This window comes from Cyclopterus lumpus, chromosome 4, assembly GCF_009769545.1.
Source record: "Cyclopterus lumpus isolate fCycLum1 chromosome 4, fCycLum1.pri, whole genome shotgun sequence".
Taxonomy (NCBI): domain Eukaryota; kingdom Metazoa; phylum Chordata; class Actinopteri; order Perciformes; family Cyclopteridae; genus Cyclopterus; species Cyclopterus lumpus.
The window spans coordinates 25,452,011-25,475,393 of NC_046969.1; the positions used below are offsets into that span (position 1 = coordinate 25,452,011).

Sequence of the window (23,383 nt, forward strand, 5' to 3'; positions counted from 1 at the left end):
AAACTTGGCTCACCTTTAACCTTCTGTCTTGATTTAGTCACCACTCATGTGCTTTTATTACAGTCATGCTGCAAATACATATATAAATATGGGAGGTTAGAGCGGAGTAGCACAAGCCGGCTTGTTAGTGGGTGAATATTTAATGGATGTGTGTATGCATTACAGATACTGGGCAAAGATCTGCTCCCTAGATTGATGTATTAAAAAGGAATAAAAACAAGCGTAAAAAGGATGGAAGTATTTCTGGAGTGGGAGATGTGCACATGGATGACATTATGTCCCAGAACCCTCAGATTTCACACCAAAAAAAAAAGCACATTAATGTTTAACCAACAATAACACGTCAAAAATAATGAAACTTTTTTTTCCATCCGACACTTTTATTAAGACGAAACCGTGAAGCGGTTGGTCATCAATTCATTTTTGGGATGTCAGAACGGTGCATGTGTGTCATGGGAGCGACGGGGAACCACCATCAGGTGGGGATCCCCAAAACCCTGCTGGGGGGGGCTGATTCTTGCGGGGTTCCTCCCCAAGAAAAGCACAGTCCTAATTTTAAATCAGCCCCCTCCCCAGTCGTGGTTCTAGCCAAACAGCCCCGGGTTGTGCAGGGTCAGAGTCTGCAACAAGACCCGGAAGTCCTGCACCGTCCAGGGGTCCCCGTGGGTCTCCTCCGCCGACGCAGCGCTGCTGCTCTCCGGGTTGATCCTCTGCGGGTCGTTGAAGGTGACCAGGAGGTCCGTGGAGAACCGCGGCAGCCGCACCAGACCCAGGTGCAGGGTCACCGTGTTCCTCGCCTCCTCGTTGAATTTGGACACGCGCTGCGTGCCGGTCAGCGTCCACGCGGAGCTGCAGTGCGCGAGCGACAGCTCGGACTCGGACACGCGCGCGACGCCGGTCACTTCGAACGCACCGGGCTCCGACGCCTTGTTGCTGCCGGCGATGTCCTCGAAGTGATACCGGGCGGCGTCCCGGTCCGCCACCTGACCCTGGTACTCGACCAGCTCCACGATCAGGCTCTGGTCGGTGCGCTCGTGGGCGAACACCTCCTGGTTGTCCGGGATCTCCCGCAGCTCGCTGGCGTCCGCGGCGCCGCGGGGGAAGACGGCCGACAGCGCGCCGCCGAACAGGGGACGGGACTCGGCGACGCTCTGCATCTCTCTCTCTCCCCGAGAAGACGGGGGTTCGAGCTCCGGAGGGATACAAAAAAAAAACACGGTCTGCCTGTTTTTAACTGCCCGTAGTCATGGAAACGCCCGCAGCTGCTTGTGAAGATGACAGCGAGTCATTAAACATAGTAATACAGGCGCGAGACGCAGACCGCTCACCACCTGGCTGTTTCCGGTCGAAAGTTTTCTTCTTCTTCTATATTGGAGGCACGCTAGCGCATGCGCACTGCTGCCACCTACAGGCGAGGCAGACATACCACATATACTCTAAAAAGGCAGTGGTGAAATTATTATTATAAACATTTTTTTTAAACTATTTACAAAACAATGTTGCCAACTTACATCATTATGATTATTATTATTATTATAATTCTTATTAACACCCTTATTTGAACAACTGATGTGCATATATAATTTAAATTCATTAATTAAATTATTTTGCTTTGTTGTTGTAAGAAATACTAAATAAATCCTTCTGACATTAATTAAGTAAAAGAAGCTTAAATTCTAAATAAGTAAATTTGAGGTTTCACTTGAATTTACACGTGTGCATTTATTCAGAGAAACACCAAACAAGTTGCATATTTCACAAGGAATTGGTATATTATTTATATATATATAAACAAACACTCCCTTGAATTTACACGTGTGCATTTATTCAGAGAAACACCAAAAAGTTGCATATTTCACAAGGAATTGGTATATTATTTATATATATATATATATATATATATATATATATATATATATATATATATATATATATATATATAATATAAACAAACACTCCTCTCCTCCTCCAGATGTTTGCGTTCACTTCCTGGTCAGCTGACGCAGGCGGAAGGAGAGACGAGCGGACCGAGCTAGCATCCAACATGACAATCCCGTGACGCACCTGCAGACGCACCGCCGCTAACCCAACTGAACACACACACACACACACACACACATACATACGCACACGCGCACACACACTTGGATTAATACCCCCCCGAGTCTCCGTGCGCTCCGAGTTCTCCGGCATCGAACAACCGGATCTGTGTGTGTGTGTGTGGAAGGGGGAGAAACATCAGGTAGCATCCTTAGCTTAGCTTAGCTTGGTAGCTAACCGTATTGTGCCATGGAGACTAGCTAACATTTGGCAACTGTGCTCGCGTGTTGTTTGCGTGCATATTGCTTCACATCGTCACTGACATTATTCCGGTGTTGTGACGTAATAAATTAAAGTGTCGTAGACAGACGACACTGTGACGTATTTAAACCGGGTTAAAGTGGCCTAACGGCTGAGATGGAGCTGGCTAATCGGGATCTAATCGGGATCCAGGGTCCGATGTTCCTTTTGGACACCTGTGTCTCTTTGATGTGAAGCAATATTTCAATATTTCACATGCAGTTTAATTGGATTTTTCCATGTTGTGAGGATATTATCTTGAGAATATTGTGATATTATTCCCGAGAGCGGCTGTGGCTCCTTTTTAAGGAGTCATTGTCTGGAGTAAAAATAGCTCTACTTCCTCCCCTCCAGGAGGATAACACAGTGCAATGCATGTATTGATAGTGGTCATTAATAATCTACAGTCTTGTAGTCATAATTATGCAATTCATGCACCACTTTTTCCTAAAATCTATTTATGGATTCCAGCTCCTTCTGCAACCCTAACATGACAGAGTTGGCTTCTCCTCTCTCTCTCTCTCTTTTTCTGTGTGTCTTCTCCTTCTCGCTGTCGCTGCTTCAGAGCGAGTCCTGTCCGCCTGCTTCTCTTCACCTCCGTTTTACCGGAAAGTTCCTCTCCTCTCCCGGCTGCCCAACTGCCTTTTTATCCCCCCCCCCCACCCCCCCCCCCCCCCCCCCCCCCCCCCCTCCTCCCACATATCGCAGTGCTGGGAAAAGGACGCTGCAGAGAAACAGCCACAGTGAGACAGTCAGACTGAACTGGATTCAATGGTATACGTTGGATTGAGAGTGTGTGTGTGTGTGTGTTTCCTCCCCCTGGTAGTTGCAGACGGGCCTGAGGATCACATGTGTAGTTCAGGGTAACTGAGGCACCGTTAGGTTTTCTTGCAAGCGATGTTTGGAACAAGTAGCACCCAACACACACTCGGGAGGAGGGGGCGGGGGGGATAAGGAGAACAGCATGTTTTCCACATTTGGGCTCGCGAGTACAGGAATATGAGGAATCAAGACCTCTGAATAGGACATCCTAATATTTCTCATTTCTGTGTTGCCTGAGAAGGAAAAAGGGGGAGGAGTTTTATTTCACAGACAAGCTGGCATCAACGGAAGAGCTGCTTTTTCTTAACGTGTCCCCGAGGTAAACATTAGGTCGCGCAGAGAAAATTAATGGAATCGGCCTCCGCCCGATTCTCATTAATTCAATTATGGGAATCGGCCTCTTCGCCCGATTCTCATTAATTCAATTATTGCAGCGCGAGTTCAGATTTAGGTTCTTTGTTCAAAACGCTAAAATGCTTGTGGTTAAAAGTTATTAAAAAAAACAACTTGTCTAGCAGGGCCGTCATGTCACACGCTCGTGAGCAGCAGGACCGTTGTTGTTGTTGTGTGTTGTGTTGTTGACTGCCCACGTCATGATCTCCTCCTCCCCCCCCCCTTGTTCACAGAGGGAGCCGGATCAGGAGGAGCAGCCTGAAGACAACATGCCCCCCAAGTTCAAACGGCACCTCAATGACGACGAGGTCACGGGATCCATTCGCAGCGAGAGGGTGAGACGGGGGGGGGGGTGTGACACACACACACACACACACACACACACACACACAGTCTGTGTGCTGTAACCATATTCAGGTAACTCTTGGCCTCTCGCTGTGGTTGTAGATTGTAGACTGTGGTTCCTTCAGCGGTGTCGGTGCTCTGCAATATTTAAAATACAGCTGTGTGTGTGTGTGTGTGTGTGTGTGTGTGTGTGTGGTGTGTGTGTGTGTGTGTGTGTGTGTGTGTGTGTGTGTGTGTGTGTGTGTGTGTGTGTGTTGTGTGTGGTGGTGTGGTGTTGTGTGTGTGTTGTGTGTGTGTGGTGTGTGTGTGTGTGTGTGTGTGTGTGTGGTGTGTGTGTGTGTGTCGGACCGCTCAGAGCTGAGCACCGTCACATCTCCTGCGGTCCAAACGCACTCGGGCTCCACACCTGTGTCTACTTACCGTCTGATGTGGGTGACGTGACCCGTCACACCAACATGTTAACTGCCCCCCATGCGGCACGGCACACTAACACAGCCGAAAAAAAAAAAAAATATATATTTATAAATCGATCTTTCAAATATATACAGCCCCCGAAAAAACATCTGTGTTGGCTGCCGGAAAACAAATGAAAATGGTCAAAAACAGATGTCGGTAGAAGACGCATGTTTGCTTTAAGATGATGATTCAATTAGTGTTTGTGGAAAAGTAGAACGATGACGTAGACGGAGGTGAAGTGAAGAAACCCCCGGAGCCAAATGTCTGGTTCTCATCAAAGTGCCCCCCCCCCCCCCCCCACCCCCCCCCCCCCCCCCCCCCCCCCCCCCCCCCCCCCCCCTTGACTTTCCTCTGTGAACTCCTCTCTGCTCACGGGGGTCGCCCACCTCCTGCCCTCCGATAACAACCACCGGGGGAAGAGAAAAGACGTGCAGAAGGAGAGCGTTACACCCGTAAAGTTCTCTTATCATCGTCACATGGCCGCCGTTCCCTCGGCTTCTCTTGCAGACGACAGTGTATTAAATATATTTTACGGGGCTCTATATTCGGCTTCGCAGCTGTCAGCGTGGAACACCTGCAGGTTTTTCTTTTTAAACCTAAACGAGGTTGTTTACGCTGCTCCCGAACTCGCGGACCAACGCACCGAACGGAATGCACGACACCCCCCTCGTGGACGGTAATATGGACTTCCTGTCTGCGAGCCGATGAGGAACAGACTTACGGCCTACCCAGCTCTCCTCCTGTGAGGATTCAAGGCAGCTGTCCTCACTAGTTCTCTATGAATAGCGTTTTACACAGGGCGCTTTGATATTAAAACATCACAGAAACCGGTGTTTTTGTTCTTTAATCGTCCTTCTCAGAGTTGGATGCACCAGAGTTTTAATTTGACAAGCGGAGCGTCAACAGTCTTATTTATTTGAGTAAGTCATCGTAACGTAAGTGCACGATAACGGCAGCGTTGCCCCTCTCCCCCCCCCTGGGGACGGATATATAATATCGATCAGCAGATATCAGTTTCATATCTTGGCATCGGTCGCGAGGTCCAGGAAATCAGTCATCCAGAACTCACCCGTATCTGACCTCTGACCTTTGACCTCTGACCTTCCCCTGTTGTACAGAGGAACCTGCTGGAGGAGGACTCTGACGAGGAGGAAGACTTCTTTCTGTGAGTTTGTTTGAATTCTATTAAAACACATGTAATCAATAAATCAAATATATTTTTAGTACAAAAGTTAGTCTATGCTAACATAGGAGAAAAATTGGGAGAAAAAAAAAAAGAGTCGTTAAATCCGTCACTCTGGCTTCATTCATACATGTTTGTTTTTCCAGGCGAGGACCCACGGGGCCCAGATTTGGACCTCAGAATGAACAACTTCAAGCAGTAAGTACGAACACATCCCAGTAATGTCCAGTCTTATGGAAGTTAGAACACATCCCAGTAATGTCCAGTCTTATGGAAGTTAGAACACATCCCAGTAATGTCCAGTCTTATTGAAGTTAGAACACATCCCAGTAATGTCCAGTCTTATGGAAGTTAGAACACATCCCAGTAATGTCCAGTCTTATTGAAGTTAGAACACAATCCCAGTAATGTCCAGTCTTATTGAAGTTAGAACACATCCAGTAATGTCCAGTCTTATTGAAGTTAGAACACATCCCAGTAATGTCCAGTCTTATTGAAGTTAGAACACATCCCAGTAATGTCCAGTCTTATTGAAGTTAGAACACATCCCAGTAATGTCCAGTCTCATGGAAGTTAGAACACATCGTGTAATATATATATATATATATATATATATATATATATATATATACAATATGTAAATATTGCGATACCTTCACTAGAGTGCCAAAGCCTCCGTCGCCCTTGTGTTACCATGGCGACCGCCGCTTTAAGGGTTAAGGTGCCGTCTTCACCAGGCTCTCGTCTTTATTGTCAGGGGGAAATTCTGCGTAATTCTAAATTCTCCGAAATTTAGTCGCAAGGAGCGACTCTTTTTTTTTTTTTTTTTTTTTTTTATTGAGGGGGGCGCTTTATGGATGCGGCCCCCCGAGGAATGTTTGCACACGGCTCCTCGTCCCGGCGCGTCTGAACCTTTTTATTTTAAGGTCAGGTTCTCACAGGGTGCTTGTGTGCGTGCCCGGTTCTGGTTCTGCATGTTTGACGTTACCGGTCTTTTTAACGCGCAATCAAGCTGAAGGCCAAGGACTCGTAATTTCCTTGTCTGAGACAATCAGTGTAATGGAGCTGGAACAAGGGACCAGTTGTTAGATAACAAAGCTTTGTTCCTTTGTCTTCCTTTTGTCTCCCTCATGAGCCTCTCCTTTTATTTATGCCAACGTCCTCCCTTCAGATGACCTTTTCAAAAAAGAGTGAGCGATCTCGGGTTTGAGGGCCGTAAATAAAACAACGAGCCTCAGCATCATTCTGCAGATACTGGACAGCTGCAGGCAGATTACCCAGAGGATGAAAACCATCTGACGGGCCCTTTTTTAATATCGCCTGCAAGCTGGACCAGGACACACAGGGGGGAGGGGGGCGGGGGCTTTGTGCCACAATCAACCTTTGACAAAATCCTACCCTTTTTTCATGCGTATTGTTCTCTGCCTCAGGGTGCAGTCGCAGGTCGACGAGGTGATCGACGTGATGCAGGAGAACATCTCCAAGGTGATCGAGAGGGGCGAGCGGCTCGACGACCTGCAGGACAAGTCGGGTGAGTCGCGGACGCCTTTTTGTTTGCAAAGTGAAAGGAAGTCTCATTTATTTAAACGGGTAGTTTTGGTATGTATATAACCTTTTGATCTTTAATGATCTTTAAATGCATCTTGAAGCAGCTTCTGGTGACATTTTGTCGGACCGGCAGTCGAGATATTTCCTCTTAGAAAATGTTCTGCTAATGAGAAATTCAATAATTCAAGCGAGAACAGACGAGTAATGCGCTTTATTTAATATTTGGAGGCCACGTCTAAAAGACTGGACGTCTTCAAAACTCACCCGTATCTGACCTCTGACCTTCTCTGCCCTCTCTTTGTATCACTGTGCAATAGTAAGAGACAAAATGTGAGAATAGAAAAAAGTTTACAATAAACAATATGATGAACAAATGAAGAGTACGTTCAAACCAATCCGTTATTAAAGTGTCGCGTGTGTATATTTAAAGGGAAGGATGTGAAAGTGAAATTCATTGACTAATCATTGCAGCGCACATTAAACCGCGCGGACATGTGTGTTTACGCACACACACACACACACACACACACACACGGTGCACGTTAAAGGTGCTAATGATGCGTCCAGGTTGAGTGTTTTACCAGGTGTGCGTGTGTGTGTGTGCGTGTGTGTGTGTGCACGCATGCACGTGTAAATTCAATTTACAACCAATTTTCAGAAAATTAAAAACAAATATTAAATTATATGTACAGTGTTGACAAATAATAAATATGTACATATACGTATGAGTGGCTTATTTGTCAAAGAGCACCAGTTCATCATCGTCATCTGTGTCACTGTCAGCCATTGGAGAAGTTGCTGGTCTGACCTGCTGCCTTGCTCAGAGGGTTTTATGTGAGGCCGCCTGGCTTTCTTCTCACAGCAGATTCTACACATGCTGCATCTTCTTCTTCTGGTCCCTCCAGTGAGATCATCATGAGGTCTTCCACTGTGTTGAGATGGAACAAACAAAAACAACAATAGTATCAACTAATTGTATTTATCCCTAAATAGAGGATTGTTGTGAACCACAAGATGGCCGTAACTCATGAGGATGTGGCTGCACTCTGGCTAACGTTAGCGAGCTAGCAAGCGAGCCTTTGGAGCTAACGCACCATCAGAGCTAGCTAGCTAGCTAGCTAAAGCGAACTAAATAAGTTCAAAAATAATGACTACTAGTTATGACTCACCGGAGGCGATGGCCACGTGTTTCTTGACGTTGTCGCTCCCCTTGATGAAGTGTGCTGGTTGACGGCGAACGTTCCTCCTCCCACTCAGAGGAGCTCAAGAAGCTCCACTCGGTTCATCACGCACACGCAACATCGAGGAGAAAATCCAAAACACGATATGGCAACTGGACCGGGTCAGGGCCACGATGTTTGTGACAAGTTCATTCAAGGAGCCGTGACCTTCCCGATAAAGGAGTCGTGACCTTCTCGTTAAAGGAGTCGTGACCTTCTCGTTAAAGGAGCCGTGACCTTCCCGATAAAGAAGCGTGACCTTCCGATAAAGGAGTCTAACCTTCTCGTTAAAGGAGTCGTGACCTTCTCGTTAAAGGAGCCGTGACCTTCTCGTTAAAGGAGCCGTGACCTTCCCGATAAAGGAGTCGTGACCTTCTCGTTAAAGGAGCCGTGACCTTCTCGTTAAAGGAGCCGTGACCTTCTCGTTAAAGGAGCCGTGACCTTCTCGTTAAAGGAGCCGTGACCTTCTCGTTAAAGGAGTCGTGACCTTCTCGTTAAAGGAGTCGTGACCTTCTCGTTAAAGGAGCCGTGACCTTCTCGTTAAAGGAGCCGTGACCTTCCCGATAAAGGAAGCCGTGACCTTCCCGATAAAGGAGTCGTGACCTTCTCGTTAAAGGAGTCGTGACTTCTCGTTAAAGGAGCCGTGACCTTCCCGATAAAGGAGTCGTGACCTTCCCGTTAAAGGAGCCGTGACCTTCTCGTTAAAGGAGCCGTGACCTCTCTCGTTAAAGGAGCCGTGACCTTCTCGTTAAAGGAGCCGTGACCTTCTCGTTAAAGGAGTCGTGACCTTCTCGTTAAAGGAGTCGTGACCTTCTCGTTAAAGGAGTCGTGACCTTCTCGTTAAAGGAGCCGTGACCTTCCCGATAAAGGAGCCGTGACCTTCCCGATAAGGAGTCGTGACCTTCTCGTTAAAGGAGTCGTGACCTTCTCGTTAAAGGAGCCGTACCTTCTCTTAAAGGAGCCGTGACCTTCTCGTTAAAGGAGCCGTGACCTTCCCGATAAAGGAGTCGTGACCTTCCTCGTTAAAGGAGCCGTGACATTCCCGTTAAAGGAGCCGTGACCTTCTCGTTAAAGGAGTCGTGACCTTCTCGTTAAAGGAGTCGTGACCTTCTCGTTAAAGGAGTCGTGACCTTCTCGTTAAAGGAGCCGTGACCTTCTCGTTAAAGGAGCCGTGACCTTCCCGATAAAGGAGCCGTGACCTTCCCGATAAAGGAGTCGTGACCTTCTCGTTTAAAGGAGTCGTGACCTTCTCGTTAAAGGAGCCGTGACCTTCTCTTAAAGGAGCTTGTGACCTTCTCGTTTAAAGGAGCCGTGACCTTCCCGATAAAGGAGTCGTGACCTTCTCGTTAAAGGAGCCGTGACATTCCCGTTAAAGGAGCCGTGACCTTCTCGTTAAAGGAGCCGTGACCTTCTTGTTAAAGGAGCCGTGACCTTCCCGTTAAAGGAGCCGTGACCTTCCCGTTAAAGGAGCCGTGACCTTCTCGTTAAAGGAGCCCGTGACCTTCTCGTTAAAGGAGCCGTGACCTTCTCGTTAAAGGAGCCGTGACCTTCCCGTTAAAGGAGCCGTGACCTTCCCGTTAAAGGAGCCGTGACCTTCCCGTTAAAGGAGCCGTGACATTCCCGTTAAAGGAGCCGTGACCTTCTCGTTAACGGAGCCGTGACCTTCTCGTTAACGGAGCCGTGACCTTCTCGTTAAAGGAGCCGTGACCTTCCCGTTAAAGGAGCCGTGACCTTCCCGTTAAAGGAGCCGTGACCTTCCCGTTAAAGGAGCCGTGACCTTCCCGTTAAAGGAGCCGTGACATTCCCGTTAAAGGAGCCGTGACCTTCTCGTTAACGGAGCCGTGACCTTCTCGTTAACGGAGCCGTGACCTTCTCGTTAAAGGAGCCGTGACATTCTCGTTAAAGGAGCCGTGACATTCCCGTTAAAGGAGCCGTGACCTTCTCGTTAAAGGAGCCGTGACCTTCTCGTTAACGGAGCCGTGACCTTCTCGTTAACGGAGCCGTGACCTTCTCGTTAACGGAGCCGTGATCTTCTCGTTAAAGGAGCCGTGACCTTCTCGTTAAAGGAGTCGTGACCTTCTCGTTAACGGAGCCGTGACCTTCTCGTTAACGGAGCCGTGACCTTCCCGTTAAAGGAGCCGTGACCTTCTCGTTAAAGGATCCGTGACCTTCCCGTTAAAGGAGCCGTGACCTTCCCGTTAAAGGAGCCGTGACCTTCCCGTTAAAGGAGCCGTGACCTTCCCGATAAAGGAGCCGTGACCTTCCCGTTAAAGGAGCGAGAAGGTCACGACCTTCTCGTTAAAGGAGCCGTGACATTCCCATTAAAGGAGCCGTGACCTTCTCGTTAAAGGAGCCGTGACCTTCCCGTTAAAGGAGCCGTGACCTTCCCGTTAAAGGAGCCGTGACCTTCTCGTTAAAGGAGCCGTGACCTTCCCGTTAAAGGAGCCGTGACCTTCCCGTTAAAGGAGCCGTGACCTTCCCGTTAAAGGAGCCGTGACCTTCCCGTTAAAGGAGCCGTGACATTCCCGTTAAAGGAGCCGTGACCTTCCCGTTAAAGGAGCCGTGACCTTCTCGTTAACGGAGCCGTGACCTTCTCGTTAAAGGATCCGTGACCTTCCCGTTAAAGGAGCCGTGACCTTCCCGTTAAAGGAGCCGTGACCTTCCCGTTAAAGGAGCCGTGACCTTCCCGATAAAGGAGCCGTGACCTTCCCGTTAAAGGAGCGAGAAGGTCACGACCTTCCCGTTAAAGGAGCCGTGACATTCCCATTAAAGGAGCCGTGACCTTCTCGTTAAAGGAGCCGTGACCTTCTCGTTAAAGGAGCCGTGACCTTCTCGTTAAAGGAGCCGTGACCTTCTCGTTAAAGGAGCCGTGACCTTCCCGTTAAAGGAGCCGTGACCTTCCCGTTAAAGGAGCCGTGACCTTCCCGTTAAAGGAGCCGTGACATTCCCGTTAAAGGAGCCGTGACCTTCTCGTTAACGGAGCCGTGACCTTCCCGTTAAAGGAGCCGTGACCTTCCCGTTAAAGGAGCCGTGACCTTCTCGTTAAAGGAGCCGTGACCTTCCCGTTAAAGGAGCCGTGACCTTCCCGTTAAAGGAGCCGTGACCTTCCCGTTAAGGAGCCGTGACATTCCCGTTAAAGGAGCCGTGACCTTCTCGTTAAAGGAGCCGTGACCTTCCCGATAAAGGAGCCGTGACCTTCCCGATAAAGGAGCCGTGACCTTCCCGTTAAAGGAGCGAGAAGGTCACGACCTTCTCGTTAAAGGAGCCGTGACATTCCCATTAAAGGAGCCGTGACCTTCTCGTTAAAGGAGCCGTGACCTTCCCGTTAAAGGAGCCGTGACCTTCCCGTTAAAGGAGCCGTGACCTTCCCGTTAAAGGAGCCGTGACCTTCCCGTTAAAGGAGCCGTGACCTTCCCGATAAAGGAGCCGTGACCTTCCCGTTAAAGGAGCGAGAAGGTCACGACCTTCTCGTTAAAGGAGCCGTGACATTCCCATTAAAGGAGCCGTGACCTTCTCGTTAAAGGAGCCGTGACCTTCCCGTTAAAGGAGCCGTGACCTTCCCGTTAAAGGAGCCGTGGACCTTCCCGTTAAAGGAGCCGTGACCTTCCCGTTAAAGGAGCCGTGACCTTCCCGTTAAAGGAGCCGTGACCTTCCCGTTAAAGGAGCCGTGACATTCCCGTTAAAGGAGTCAAACACCGAACTGTTTTTGTGGACGCGGACAGACCGAGGAGGAAAATGTGTTTTTCAATCTCTTGTCGGTGATCTCACCGGCGGTTACATAACACCGCCGACACGGAGCCAGGCGCTTCTGAGTCACCTCGTCCGACATCAAAGGCCAAACAATAACAGGTGTCTTTGTTTACGTTGCCTATTAACGGATTTCTTCTTCTTTTTTTCTCTCTCTCTCTCTCTCTCGCCCGCCCCAGAGAGCCTATCGGACAACGCGTCGGCCTTCAGTAGCCGAGCAAAACAGCTGCACAGGAGGATGTGGTGGAGGGACACGAAGGTGTGTGTGTGTGGTGTGTGTGTGTGTGTGTGTGTCTGTGTCTGTGTGTGTGTATATTAAGGAATGTGTTGTTTCTTCCACAGATGAAGATGATTATCGCCTCGGTAGTTGTCGCCCTCCTGCTCATCATCATCAGTGAGTATCAGACACGATCACATGATCAGAATGTGCAGAACTTGTCATTAAATATTCTCTCTCTCTCTCTTTCAGTTCCAGTGATCCTACGATATCGCTAGTGTCCGAAGAGGAGAACTTTCCTCTTCCTCTTCCTCTCCTCTCTCTCTCTCTCTCTCTCCGTCTTTCTCTCTCTTCTTTGCACACAGTTCTCCACTCCAGCTAGGGGGGCGCCAGCCAGCTCTCCTCTCCCCCCCCCTCATCCTCCATGGGATCTGGCCTCCACTTGCCCCTTCAGTGCAGATCTTATCATTTATATTTCCACATAAACTGTGAGAGTAGAACTATAAGTCCCGAGGGGCTCGCGGGTTTGATCCCCCGGTTTTGAAAGTAAGCTCCGGAGACGTCGTGGAGATATGTGAACTCTCAGCCCCCCCCCCCCCCCCCCCCCCCCCCCTCGTCAAAGTGAAGTTAAGTGCGCACGTGCCACATAACGCGTCACGTGCGCGTCTTTTCGCCTTGACGACAGGGACACGCTTCCATATCACGTTGCATAGTAGTTCACTGTAAAGGGTGTGTGTGTGTGTGTGTGTGTGTGTGTGTGTGTGTGTGTGTGTGTGTGTGTGTGTGTGTGTGTGTGTGTGTGTGTGTGTGTGTGTTGTGTGTGTTGTGTGTGTGTGTGTGTGTGTGTGTGTGTGTGTGTGTGTGTGTGTGTGTGTGGTGTGTGTGTGTGTGTGTGTGTGTGGGGGGGCCAACAGCCTCTCTTAGTTTAGTCTGAATCTGCTGCAGCGGCCATCGTATAAAAAGGCTTTTTGCAGATGTTTTGCGGTTCCTCGCGTGCTTCCACCAGAACATCTGAGGCTCATCTGCTTCACCGTATCAGGTATGCTTCCTCATCAGTGCAGGACCCATCACGAACCACCCCCCCCCCCCCCCCCCCCCCCCCCCCCCCCCCCCCCCCCCCCCCCCCCAAACCCCCCCATGTTTCCATCTTGCCTCCTGGGAGCTTGTTGCTCGACCTCCCCGGGCTCCAAACCGTCGCCACAGAACTGTTACATCACTTTGAAGAAGGCGCCTCGGCGTCATTGTGGGTGAATTAACTGTTTTTAAAACATCACTGTCACTTTTTTTTATTTTGTTCTTTGACGTAATTATTTTCAGCTGTAAATATTGATTGTGTAACGATGTCCAAAACTCTTGGCATCGCATTGGAAGACTGTGAAATACTGATACTACTTTTTATTTGTTGCTCTGGAAATAAAGTGATTTAAAATAAGAAAAGGGCCCCGCCCCCCCCCCCCCCCCCCCCCCCCCCCCCCCCCCCCCCCAGTGTGGTTTCAACTGGTCTTAACTGGGTTTTACTGGTCTTTTCCTGCTCGGGGAGCGATCGGAGGGAACGTTTGGTGGATGGAAACCAAGATAATGGAAACGCCATCCCGCCTGGTCCCGAGCTTTCTTTTGATCTCCTCTCATCACCTTTACTGGCCGCGTGGAGTCCCAAGACGGCCCTAAAGTGTGAGGAGACTGGACGCCGTGAAGCGTTATTGTTCCGACACACATTTCAGCTTTTGAAGATGAAGGTGAAGAGGGCGTTTCATCCCTCACGCTCGTTTTAATGTAAATGTGACTGCGGTGCACTGGAGGACGGTTGCTATGATACGAGGGACGCAGGCGTTGATCTTCCTGAAAATGAAACGCATACCGGTTTATCACTTTGGGTCCTCTGTGTGTATTTAATGAGCTGGGGAAAAAAAAACCCAGACAAGGCTTTCTTGTCTCCCCGTGACCTTTTGTAACCCCGTGACCTTGTACAAGCCGTCGGCCAATCGGGGCGGCTCTCTGGGATGAGAGCCACAGAAACCCAGGTGGCATCAATCTGCCCTGTGATTGGAGGTCAAAGTGCACTTTGACCAAAAGATATGAAAAGTTTTAACATTTCCATCTTTACAACTGACAAACATCACCGCTCTACTTCCTCTTCTTAAAGAGGGCCGAACCCACAAAACACTTTATTTATTATTAAAAAAACACTTTCAATGTGTATTTAATAGTGTTGTTGATGGATTTGGGTCCAAATCTTGACATATTTATACATATCCTCCCCCCCCCCCCCCCCCCCCCCCTTTTAAACCTGTGCATCCCTTATGCTGACAGCACACACATAACCGGCGCTATTGTTAAAAAAATATATCCCAACTTTGCATGTTCATTAGAGTTTAAACTGTATTGTTGACCCCCCCCCCCCCCCCCTGCAGAAAGCTTACCTCGCGGTAACCATGACGATAGTCCATCGGTGGATCCTCCAGGTGCTGCACCGTGAGAAAGGTTCACGGCGTTATTGCTTTAAGCCCGGGGCGCTGATTTTATTTAATTTAGTCAGCGTTGCACTTTATTATAAAAAGAACATTTCTATGCCCTCTTCCCAGCCGGAGACACGCCCACACTGGCAGCGCAGCGTGTTATGGACGTGCTGGATGACTTCAGATTCCAGGCATAGCAGAAGTTATATGAATCATAATAGAGAGAGGAGTGGACGACGTGCCAACCAGCATTAGTCTCTCTCTCTCACACACACACACACACACTCGATCGGTACTAGAATGAAACATTGTTCACTCGTTTCTCACTCCTCCCTCTCTCCCAGGAGCTTCTGTCTTCACTCGTTTTCGGCCTCTTTTCCGTTTCCACCTGGTTTTCCTCTCCTCTTTTTTTTCCCCTCCTTTGATGATTCGTTCCCCGACGCCTCATTCTAGAGACGTGTTGAACTACACCTCATTCACCCAGGTCGCCCATCTGTCCGACCAATCACCGCCTCGCCTCGTCAATCACAGGCTCAGGTGAACCGCCGGCTGTCTGTAAACAAGCCGCCATCGATCTGCGAGAGTATGCAGCCTTTCGCCCCCCCGGGCCTCCCTGGAGAGAGGCCTCTGGGTCAGGTGGTGCTTTTAGGGTGTCAGCTGAGATGGATCACTCTTGAGAAATAAGAGCTCTTGAAAAGAGTTCTTCCAGAAGAACTGAGGTTCCTCCCCGAACTATTGGCTTCTGAAGCCAAAGAGTCGCCATCTTGTCTTTTTGCGACCGGAGGTGACACGAGAGGGCGTGTTCAGCTCGAAGATGAAAACATGGACGACTCTCAGACCGGACAACAACAGTGTTAGCAATCTGTCAATCACCTTGTAGCCCCGCCCCTAAAGCATCCCCTGCTTTATGGTCTGTTTGACTCTAAATGACCATAATTTACTAAATGAACTTCACGCTGTATTGAAGAAGACTTGAAACTAGAGATTGAGACCAAAAACTAATGTTTACAATGTTACTGAGGGAATACATCAAGAGAAGTAGAGTCATTTATATAGACTTCTATACAACCAGAGGAGTCGCCCCCTGGTGGTCAGGAGAGAGAATGCAGCTTTAACACATGAAGCATAGACTTCTATACAACCAGAGGAGTCGCCCCCTGGTGGTCAGGAGAGAGAATGCAAACTTCACTAGGCAGAACCGGAGGTTGCAGCCTATAAAGAAACCTTTTTTTTTAGGGTTCTTTGTGAGACAAAGAGTTCCATTAAGGACTCTGTAGAACCCACACAGGGGGGTTCTACAGAGTCCTTAATGGAACTCTCCTGCTCGCGTCCCGTTTCTGGCCCCCCGACCGATGTGAAAGGGGACACCGCGATCCTCGGGAGGTAATCGTATCCACTGAGGCGCAGCTCTCCCAATCCCCTCCGACACATCGCGCGTATCGTGGGATGTTTCCTCAGATAAGATGTGAGCAGAAGACACCGGAGGGGGCTGAGTTACACAAATTCAAAAGACATGTTGAGCCCTTCAATAAAAAATTTAAAAAAACGAGACAGACACTCAAAGTTAAAAAAATGATGTTTTTGTCCCCAGAAAACCACCATCGTCCCATTTTCCTCTTCCCTTCCTCCCCCTTGTCCTCTGACCCCCTCCTCCAAGTTTTTATCCCTCACTCCCCTCCTTTCCTTTCCTTTCACCTCTCCTCCCCTCCTTCCCTCCCCTCCAGATTGTATAAATATCTGTGAGCTGTTTGGGAGAGCTCAGTTTTAAGAGACCAGTCTCCAGGAGGAGAAGAAGAAGAACAAGAGATACCTGAAAAAAAAGAATAACAACAAATAAAATCATCACCAGAAAATTGGATTTTGAGTTTAGAGCTGACAAGAGAAAGAGAAGCTTTCGACGCGACCTTCTGACCTGTGGACGGTCCCCACGATGCTGCTCCTTCTGTCGCTGTGTGTGTGCGGCCTTCCTGCTGGGAGGCGGCGCTCAGGAGACCTGTGGAGGGGCGACGACCGGAGCGGGCGGTGCCAGTACACACTTCACCGTGCCCAGCCCCGCCGAGGCCAGCTGCCCGCAGACGGGGGGCCCCGAGGTGGAGGGCCTGAAGGCCAGACTCAGCCTGCTGGAGGTGCTGGTGTCCCGGCTGAGCGGAGGGGACACCGCCGCCAGCCGGGGGCCCCACATCGGGGCTTCAGGAGGCGCTGGACCGGACCACGGGGGAGAGGAACCTGCTGCGGGGGGAGAAGGAGCGTCTGGAGCAGGAGCTGGAGGGGTTTCAGCGCAGGGTGGAGGAGATGAGGAGGGAGGCGGAGCACTTGAGGAGCAGACCGTGTCCTCCGCAGACCCCCGTGCTGCCGCCGAGCCCCCCTCTGCCGGACAGCGGCCTGACGAGACCCGCCGGGGGTAAGAGACACAAAAACCACCGCGCACTTCATGAGCCGGTCAGCTCAACGGCGCTTATAAATAGAAAACTGTTTAAACTCGACATACATGCATGTGTTTTTTTTTAAATTTTTATTCCCAGCTTTAGATAATCGTGCATTATTTTTTAATTCATATTCCGACGCACAACTAGATCACTTAATTTGCCTTTCAGCTATTTCAGTGACTCATTCATTATTGATGCAGAGAAACGTCATCCATGTGTTTGACACCATGCACATACAGAGTGTGTGTGCGTGTGTGTGTGTGTGTGTGCGTGTGCGTGTGCGTGTGCGTGTGTGTGTGTGTGTGTGTGTGTGTGTGTGGTGTGTGTGTGTGTTCCTGTACATTGTCCTGCAGCAATGGGCTTAATTTGCCAATTATGTGAAGGAATTTGATTCCATCGCTCTCAAAAAAGACGTAGAAGTGGACAAAGGTGTAATAATTAAACTGTATATATATTTAAATGTTTATATATATATATATATATATATATATCCCCTTAAAGACAGCAGGGGAGTAAAGTGTGTGCATCCTCCCGTGTTGTGTGTACGTGTGCTGTTCATGTTGTGGTTGCCCCCATTAGACTCTCGGCTCGGGTTCCTGCTCCTGCATTTAGGGCCGATGGACGGCGGCCAGTATGTCAGGAGCGGATTCGACTTTCTTTATGACTGGTGTTTCCCCCTGCAGGGCGCGAGTAGCTCGCTTATTGGAGGGGGGGGGGGGGGCTGATATGTGATGCACGCTCTGGAAGTGGTGGTTCCGTGCCAGAGGCCTCATCTCGGGGGGAGGGGGGGGGGGGGGGGGGGGGGTTTGATGACGCCTGGAGGGTCAGGCAGGTGGGAAGGGCCGAACACTATACTCTCAAGGGGGAGTGGGAGTGTGTGGGGGGTGGGGGTGGCAGAGGGCCACACAGATCTAGGGGAGTTATCTCAGAGCCAGGGAGGTTAAGCTCTGGTATGCTGCGTGTTCGCAGTAGCCAAACATCCGTTTAACGAGCCCTCTTCTTTTCACTGGCCATCCCCTGTTGGCCCCCCCCCCCCCCCCATCTCTCTGTTTACCCGCTCAGCTCACTGCTCGTAAGCCCCCCGACCACACATCACTTCTCCCACTCGGCCTTCTTCTTCCTGCAGGTGATCTGCTGAGCTCGTCATGTTTGCACCTGCAGGCTGAAATACACAGCGGGGGTCCCTGAGGACCCCTCAGGCCGAGAGGCACATGTAGAAGAGATCAGGGTGAGGGGGCACATGCCACAGAACGGAGATAAAAGTCACATCGTTTTTTGGCAGGAGTTTATTTTTGTTTACAACTCAAGCGGAAACATAAATAATGTTTAATAAACTTCAATCAGTGTTCATATGCTGTAGGTGGAGGGCCTAAAGGACCAGCCTGTGGGCACATTCTGAGTAAAAAGTTGACTGTCGGTTATACACAGTACTCTGGATTATGAATACAGCGGAGAAACGAGGCGCATAAATGATCTCCAGCAGCTCCGCTGGAAGCCGAGGTTGATGAGCCTCCTCCGGGAAGTTAAGACCCGTCCGGCCCGTGAAGCTCATGGTATTCTGCTCGGTGACACGTCCCAAACAGAGAGGCCGGGTTGGAGGGCACACATGGCACACACACTCACCCAGGGAGGAGGGGGGGGGGGGGGGCAGTCAGAGAAAGTGGCTGTGGTGATGGTGATGATGATGATGAATGACTGCGTCCTGTGGGAGAGAAAAAAAACACACTTCCAATCTTTTAAATGAGCCCAAACTCGTCATCTGTCTCATTGCCCTCCTCCCTCCTCCCAACTCCCAACTCCCTCCTCCCTCCTCCCAACTCCCAACTCCCTCCTCCCTCCTCCCTCCTCCCTCCTCCCAACTCCCAACTCCCTCCTCCCTTATCCCTCCTCCCAACTCAAATAAAGGAGAGGGGTCGGAGGTCAAATCAAAAAGATCGGGAAGAAAAAGACGAGGAGGAGGGCCGATAGGGGACAGTGAGACAGGGGAGGAAGAGCCAGGGCGGACTGGTTTGAAGTTTTAAGGACCGTGAAGATGGGTGTCGGATGTGTGTGTGTGTGTGTGTGTGTGTGTGTGTGTGTGTGTGTGTGTGTGTTACGGTCGGCAAAATGGACCGACTACCCGACTCCGGAGCAGCTGGGAATCCACTCAGGAGTGTTTTGTGTCCTGCTGTCACATTCTCTGTAATGTCGGTCGTGCCAACGGCCACGTTCGGGTACACAAACACTGTTCATAGGCTCCAGTCCCTGATCTCTGTGTTCATAGGCTTCAGTCCCTGACCTCTGTGTGTGTGTTCATAGGCTCCAGTCCCTGATCTCTGTGTTCACAGGCTTCAGTCCCTGACCTCTGTCTGTGTGTTCATAGGCTCCAGTCCCTGATCTCTGTGTTCATAGGCTCCAGTCCCTGATCTCTGTGTTCATAGGCTCCAGTCCCTGATCTCTGTGTTCACAGGCTCCAGTCCCTGATCTCTGTGTTCATAGGCTCCAGTCCCTGATCTCTGTGTTCACAGGCTCCAGTCCCTGATCTCTGTGTTCATAGGCTCCAGTCCCTGATCTCTGTGTTCACAGGCTCCAGTCCCTGATCTCTGTGTTCACAGGCTTCAGTCCCTGACCTCTGTCCTGTGTGTTCATAGGCTCCAGTCCCTGATCTCTGTGTTCATAGGCTCCAGTCCCTGATCTCTGTGTTCATAGGCTCCAGTCCCTGATCTCTGTGTTCACAGGCTCCAGTCCCTGACCTCTGTGTGTTCATAGGCTCCAGTCCCTGACCTCTGTGTGTGTGTTCATAGGCTCCAGTCCCTGACCTCTGTGTGTTCATAGGCTCCAGTCCCTGACCTCTGTGTGTTCATAGGCTCCAGTCCCTGACCTGTGTGTGTTCACAGGCTCTAGTCCCTGACCTCTGTGTGTGTTCATAGGCTCCAGTCCCTGACTGCTGTGTTCATAGGCTCCAGTCCCCGACCTTTGTGTGTTCATAGGCTCCAGTCCCTGACCTCTGTGTGTGTTCAAAGTCCCTGACCTGTGTGTGTTCACAGGCTCCAGTCCCCGGCCTCTGTGTGTTCATAGGCTCCAGTCCCCGACCTCTGTGTGTGTTCAAAGTCCCTGACCTCTGTGTGTTCATAGGCTCCAGTCCCTGACCTCTGTGTATGTGTTCATAGGCTCCAGTCCCTGACCTCTGTGTATGTGTTCATAGGCTCCAGTCCCTGACCTCTGTGTGTGTGTTCATAGGCTCCAGTCCCTGACCTCTGTGTATGTGTTCATAGGCTCCAGTCCCTGACCTCTGTGTGTGTGTGTTCATAGGCTCCAGTCCCTGACCTCTGTGTGTGTGTTCATAGGCTCCAGTCCCTGACCTCTGTGTATGTGTTCATAGGCTCCAGTCCCTGACCTCTGTGTGTGTTCATAGGCTCCAGTCCCTGACCTCTGTGTGTGTGTGTGTTCATAGGCTCCAGTCCCATGTCTCACCTGGTGACCCGGACCAACAGGCAGGGGGACAGCAGCAGCCTGAGAGGTAGAGAACGTGCTTCCTGCACAATCACCTGCATCCTTACGGTTTAATTTGTTCGGCTAAATCTCCTCGTCTGTCTCCTCGTGTCCTCGTGTCCTCGTGTCCTCGTCTCCTCCCCCGTCAGACTCGGCGTGGCAGCGCGGTTCTTCGGGTTTCCAGGAGCTGAAGGCCGAGGTGACGGAGGTGCCGGCTCCCGATGGATCCGAGGACAGCACAGGTCTCCGTTTTGAAATATTCTTTATATTTATTCCTCCCCCACAGAATCAATAGAGCGGTTCAGGTGTTTTGGCCCATTTACGACATGTCACACGTACTTTATCAGAGACGACACAATTACACATGATAACATTATGTTACATAAACAATACAAAGTGTGTGTGTGTGTGTGTGTACTATGAATGAATGTAACAAACTAAATGTAACCCCCGGGGAAAAGTACAAACCCTAAAAAAATATATATTTCGAATGCCCTATTTCCTTGGAATGAAATGTGTGAAAGCACACGATGGATAAATAGATAATTTAAGGTCATCCAGACGACGATTAATGTTTAAGAATTACTACATTTAAAAAATCAAGTTTCCTTTGAATTGACAGCAGCTCTTTAACCCTTTGTTTACCTTAAGGTTTGTTAATAGGACGCGTCGCGCTGTCGCGGTTGGTCGTGTGCACGTGTGCGTCTGACTGCACGTGTGCGTGTCTGTATGCATGTGTGTGTGTGTGTGTGTGTGTGTGTGTGTGTGTGTGTCTGACTGCATGTGCTGCTAAACGGCTCTCTGCAGGCCACTGATTGTTTGGGATGTTGCGAAAACCCACGTGCGGTCGCCACGTGAAGCCATCACATACCTCCAACGGGGTGTATTTATAAGACGTATTGCTATCAAAAACCCTTAATCCGCCGCCACGTCCCAGGGGTGGTATTTTGGGAAGTGGCAGAACCACCTTATCGTCGCTGCTCTGCTGGTGGTGACTCAACACGGACGTCAGGCGGCGTCTCCAGACTCGCCGTCTGCCTCCACGAGGGGACGCGACGATCTCATCGCGCCCCGCGACCGGCTCTCGGATTACTCTCCATCGGGGGCCCCTCGGAGAGGTCCCCCCCCCCCCCCTCATGTGCAGCACTGACCGCGTAAAAATGCCTCAAGCCGGATATATGCGGTCCAACTTGAGGATGAATGTTTTTCAGGAACGTGGAATCCCCTCGTCGAGTTTCCCCAACTTGGCCTCACCCCAACCGGTCGGTCCTGACTCGGTTGTATAGAAGTCTATAAGAAAATGACTGGTTGATAAAAACTTGTATATATATATTTATTCAAAGCTCTTAGCCTCGATTGCCAGACGTAATTTGAACATAATTATATTGCATATAACATTTAATCTCTTCCTCTTCTCCCTGGCGCAGGTTGTGGGGAGTTGGTTTCCGTCGGTGAGCCGGTGACTCACAGGAAGGCGGACAACATCGCAGGTAAATATGGCGTCTGGATGCAGGACCCCCAGGCCGTGTCCCCTTACGGACCGGATATGGTCTGGCGCATCGACACCATCGGCGCCGACGTCCGGCAGCTGTTCGGGTACGACGACATGGAGCAACTCGCTAAAGGCTTCCCGTCCAAGGTCGGCTGACGCTCGCTCATCTGGAATAAGCCTCCACCCAATTAACTCCGTCCTGGTCCTTGACTCATGCGTTTCCCCCCCCGACAGGTCCTGATTTTGCCAGAGCTGGTGGAGAGCACCGGCGCCACTCTGTACCGAGGCTCCCTGTACTACCAGCGGCGTCGCAGCCGCTCCATCATCCGCTTCGACCTGGCCTCGGAGAGCACCGCGGCCCGCCGCGACCTCCCCCACGCCGGCTTCCACGGCCAGTTCCCGTACTCCTGGGGCGGCTACACGGACATCGACCTCTCGGTGGACGAGCGCGGGCTGTGGGCCGTCTACTCCACCAACAAGGCCAAAGGGGCCATCGTGATCTCGCGGCTGGACCCGCACAGCCTGGACGTGAAGAGGAGCTGGGAGACCAACATCAGGAAGAACTCCGTGGCCAACACCTTCATGGTCTGCGGCAGGCTGTACGCCGTGGCCAGCTACACGGCGCCGGACACCGTCGTCAACTACGTGTACGACACGAGGACCGGCCAGGGGAAGTCCATCGCCATCCCCTTCCGGAACAAGTACCGCTACAACAGCATGATCGACTACAACCTGGCTCAGAGGAAGCTGTTCGCCTGGGACAACTTCCACATGGTGTCCTACGACCTGAGGCTGGGCCGCCAGCAGGCCGACTGAGGCCGCCATTTTCCTTTCTTCAAAGACTCGGAGCTTTCAGAGCCCAATGCGCACGGTAGTCGTAGTCGTAGTCCGAAAGCCAACGCCGCCGACGTATCGGCGTGAAGAAGAGCTACCAAAACACCAAAAGGGAGAACGTGAAGACGTTTAAAAATTAAAATGTCTTCAGTGGGTGGGGCTTTTGTTGTGGCTCCGCCCACAAATAGGTTTTTAGAGGAATTATTTTTGTACTGCCTTCAATATATGATTGTTGTCTTCCTGATAAGCTGTAGCATTAAATATATATATTTGTGTGTGTGTATACAAATATATTTGAGGACTGAAAGATTAATGAAGTTTACAATAAAGGATAATCAGAGCATACAATTAAAATAAACTGCATGCACTGTTGTCAACAGAATGTCACGTTGAAGATCATGAAATAAACGTCCTGAATTACAAGCGTTTGAGT

At 50.2% G+C, this 23,383-nt stretch overlaps 3 protein-coding genes across 5 annotated transcripts; 2 read left to right on the forward strand and 1 right to left on the reverse strand.

Moving 5' to 3' along the window:
• Positions 1–373: 373 nt before the first annotated feature.
• Positions 374–1,391, reverse strand: rangrf (RAN guanine nucleotide release factor). The gene has a single exon (XM_034530989.1). It carries the CDS (start codon positions 1,155–1,157, stop codon positions 585–587), a length of 573 nt encoding a protein of 190 aa, XP_034386880.1. The 5' UTR covers positions 1,158–1,391; the 3' UTR covers positions 374–584.
• A 604-nt stretch (positions 1,392–1,995) lies between these two features.
• vamp4 (vesicle-associated membrane protein 4) lies at positions 1,996–13,059 on the forward strand. 3 transcript variants are annotated; one of them, XM_034531560.1, is made up of 9 exons: positions 1,996–2,242; positions 3,404–3,481; positions 3,789–3,890; positions 5,475–5,521; positions 5,686–5,737; positions 6,970–7,070; positions 12,234–12,313; positions 12,397–12,448; positions 12,524–13,059. In XM_034531560.1, the coding sequence occupies exons 3-9, from the start codon at positions 3,853–3,855 to the stop codon at positions 12,547–12,549; spliced, it is 396 nt and encodes a 131-aa protein (XP_034387451.1). In that variant the 5' UTR covers positions 1,996–2,242; positions 3,404–3,481; positions 3,789–3,852; the 3' UTR covers positions 12,550–13,059. The 3 variants fall into 3 exon arrangements, with proteins under 3 accessions (XP_034387451.1, XP_034387450.1, XP_034387453.1); XM_034531559.1 differs by lacking the exon at positions 3,404–3,481; XM_034531562.1 differs by lacking the exon at positions 3,404–3,481 and having other exon boundaries at positions 2,060–2,242; positions 5,686–5,757.
• A 3,404-nt stretch (positions 13,060–16,463) lies between these two features.
• Positions 16,464–23,370, forward strand: myoc (myocilin). Its single transcript, XM_034531040.1, is given in 7 exon segments — positions 16,464–16,762; positions 16,764–16,906; positions 16,908–17,128; positions 20,587–20,652; positions 20,774–20,866; positions 22,052–22,263; positions 22,351–23,370. Coding segments are annotated over 7 exon segments (1,422 nt in total). The 5' UTR covers positions 16,464–16,657; the 3' UTR covers positions 22,933–23,370.
• The last annotated feature ends 13 nt before the right edge of the window (positions 23,371–23,383 follow it).